The sequence below is a fragment of the Habropoda laboriosa genome, unplaced genomic scaffold (assembly GCF_001263275.1).
Source record: "Habropoda laboriosa isolate 0110345459 unplaced genomic scaffold, ASM126327v1 scaffold801, whole genome shotgun sequence".
NCBI classification, from domain to species: Eukaryota; Metazoa; Arthropoda; class Insecta; order Hymenoptera; family Apidae; genus Habropoda; species Habropoda laboriosa.
The window spans coordinates 108,938-110,221 of record NW_017101026.1 but is presented as its reverse complement, the minus strand read 5'-3'; the positions used below and the strand labels follow the sequence as shown (position 1 = coordinate 110,221).

General features: G+C 45.6%; 1 protein-coding gene across 1 annotated transcript; it reads right to left on the bottom strand.

Moving 5' to 3' along the window:
• Nucleotides 1-59: 59 nt before the first annotated feature.
• Nucleotides 60-1,169, bottom strand: LOC108577856 (protein D2-like). The gene is made up of 5 exons (XM_017941073.1): nucleotides 1,083-1,169; nucleotides 875-990; nucleotides 673-793; nucleotides 268-481; nucleotides 60-198 (listed from the first exon to the last, which is right to left on the bottom strand). Exons 1-5 carry the CDS (start codon nucleotides 1,102-1,104, stop codon nucleotides 60-62), a joined length of 612 nt encoding a protein of 203 aa, XP_017796562.1. The 5' UTR covers nucleotides 1,105-1,169.
• Nucleotides 1,170-1,284: the final 115 nt, after the last annotated feature.

Sequence of the window (1,284 nt, the reverse complement as noted above, 5' to 3'; positions counted from 1 at the left end):
CACCGATGCTAACAAAAGAAAAAACAGAGAGAGGAAAAAAGAATAAATAAAACGATTCCTTAAAGCCCTGATTGCTTCGCGTAAATGGGAACGTTATCGTCGTATTCCGCCTTCATAAAGTTTCCAGCTATAGGACCATCCAGACTGTATTTTTCCGCAAACTTCTTTATGTTGAATCGCTTCCGTAGTGAACCGTCCCTGAAATTTGTGAGAAAACAGAAAATACATGTAGCAAACCAACCAACCAGCCAACGTACGACTCTTTACCTGGTGCTCAATCTTCTCTCGTCGAAAGTGATCGCCCCTCGACTCTGTTTGTAAATGAGAAACACGTACCGATGTTTCCCGCTACCGTTCGGAGGCGCCGGACCGATGTACTCCGTCAGCACCTCTCCTTTCTCGATATTCTCTTCGGGGATATTTCCCACCAGCCAATGCCGAAATTCTCGATTGTATCCCTTTCTGGTCGGCGCGTCCGGATCTACAACCGAACAACGCACACCAGCCTAATCATTTTTTACCAAGTATCTCGACCACACGCTTCGCCACGGCAACCAACAAACAGGTTTTACGTTCGCGTCAACTCGGTGAAAGTCAACTCGCGGCTACTTGCACGAGTAGCGCGACGGAAGGTCGCGTTCTTTTCCATAATAGGCTGAAATCACCGCTTACCTGTCAATACTAGCGTGTACAACACTCCTCCTTCGTGCTTGTAATGAATCTCTGGGATCTGATGCGTCTCGCTCGGAGTCAACTCGTTTCCCAACTCGACCACTTTGTCTCCGTACTTGACCTAAAAATCAAAATCCGTGCAACGCAACCGATCACCTCCCTATGTCCATTTATTCCGTTCCTTCCATAATCTCACACACACCTCGATCTTCTCCTCCGGTGCAGTCTCTATTATATCCGGCATAATTTTCGCGTCCTCGAAAGCCTTTCGAGTTGTAGTCGCATCAACGATACCATGGACACCGCAAACAACTATTCCTGTAATTTACACACCGTTTCGAACAAATCAATTAACAAAAACTAGTACACCGAGTCCAATGAAAATTATATATATATGTATGTGTACGCACCTATTATTATCGAATACTTCATCTCTCTCACGTATCTATGTACCTATGCACGTAGAGACAGACGCACCAATGTAGTCTCGGCCAAACAACAACTCTCTCAACAAAACGTTTCATTCGACAGACTGCCTATGCAAGTTGTAAGTATGTAGACCCCCCTCTCTCAACCTATAATCTCACTTTTCTTTTTCCCCCCCCCCCCCAC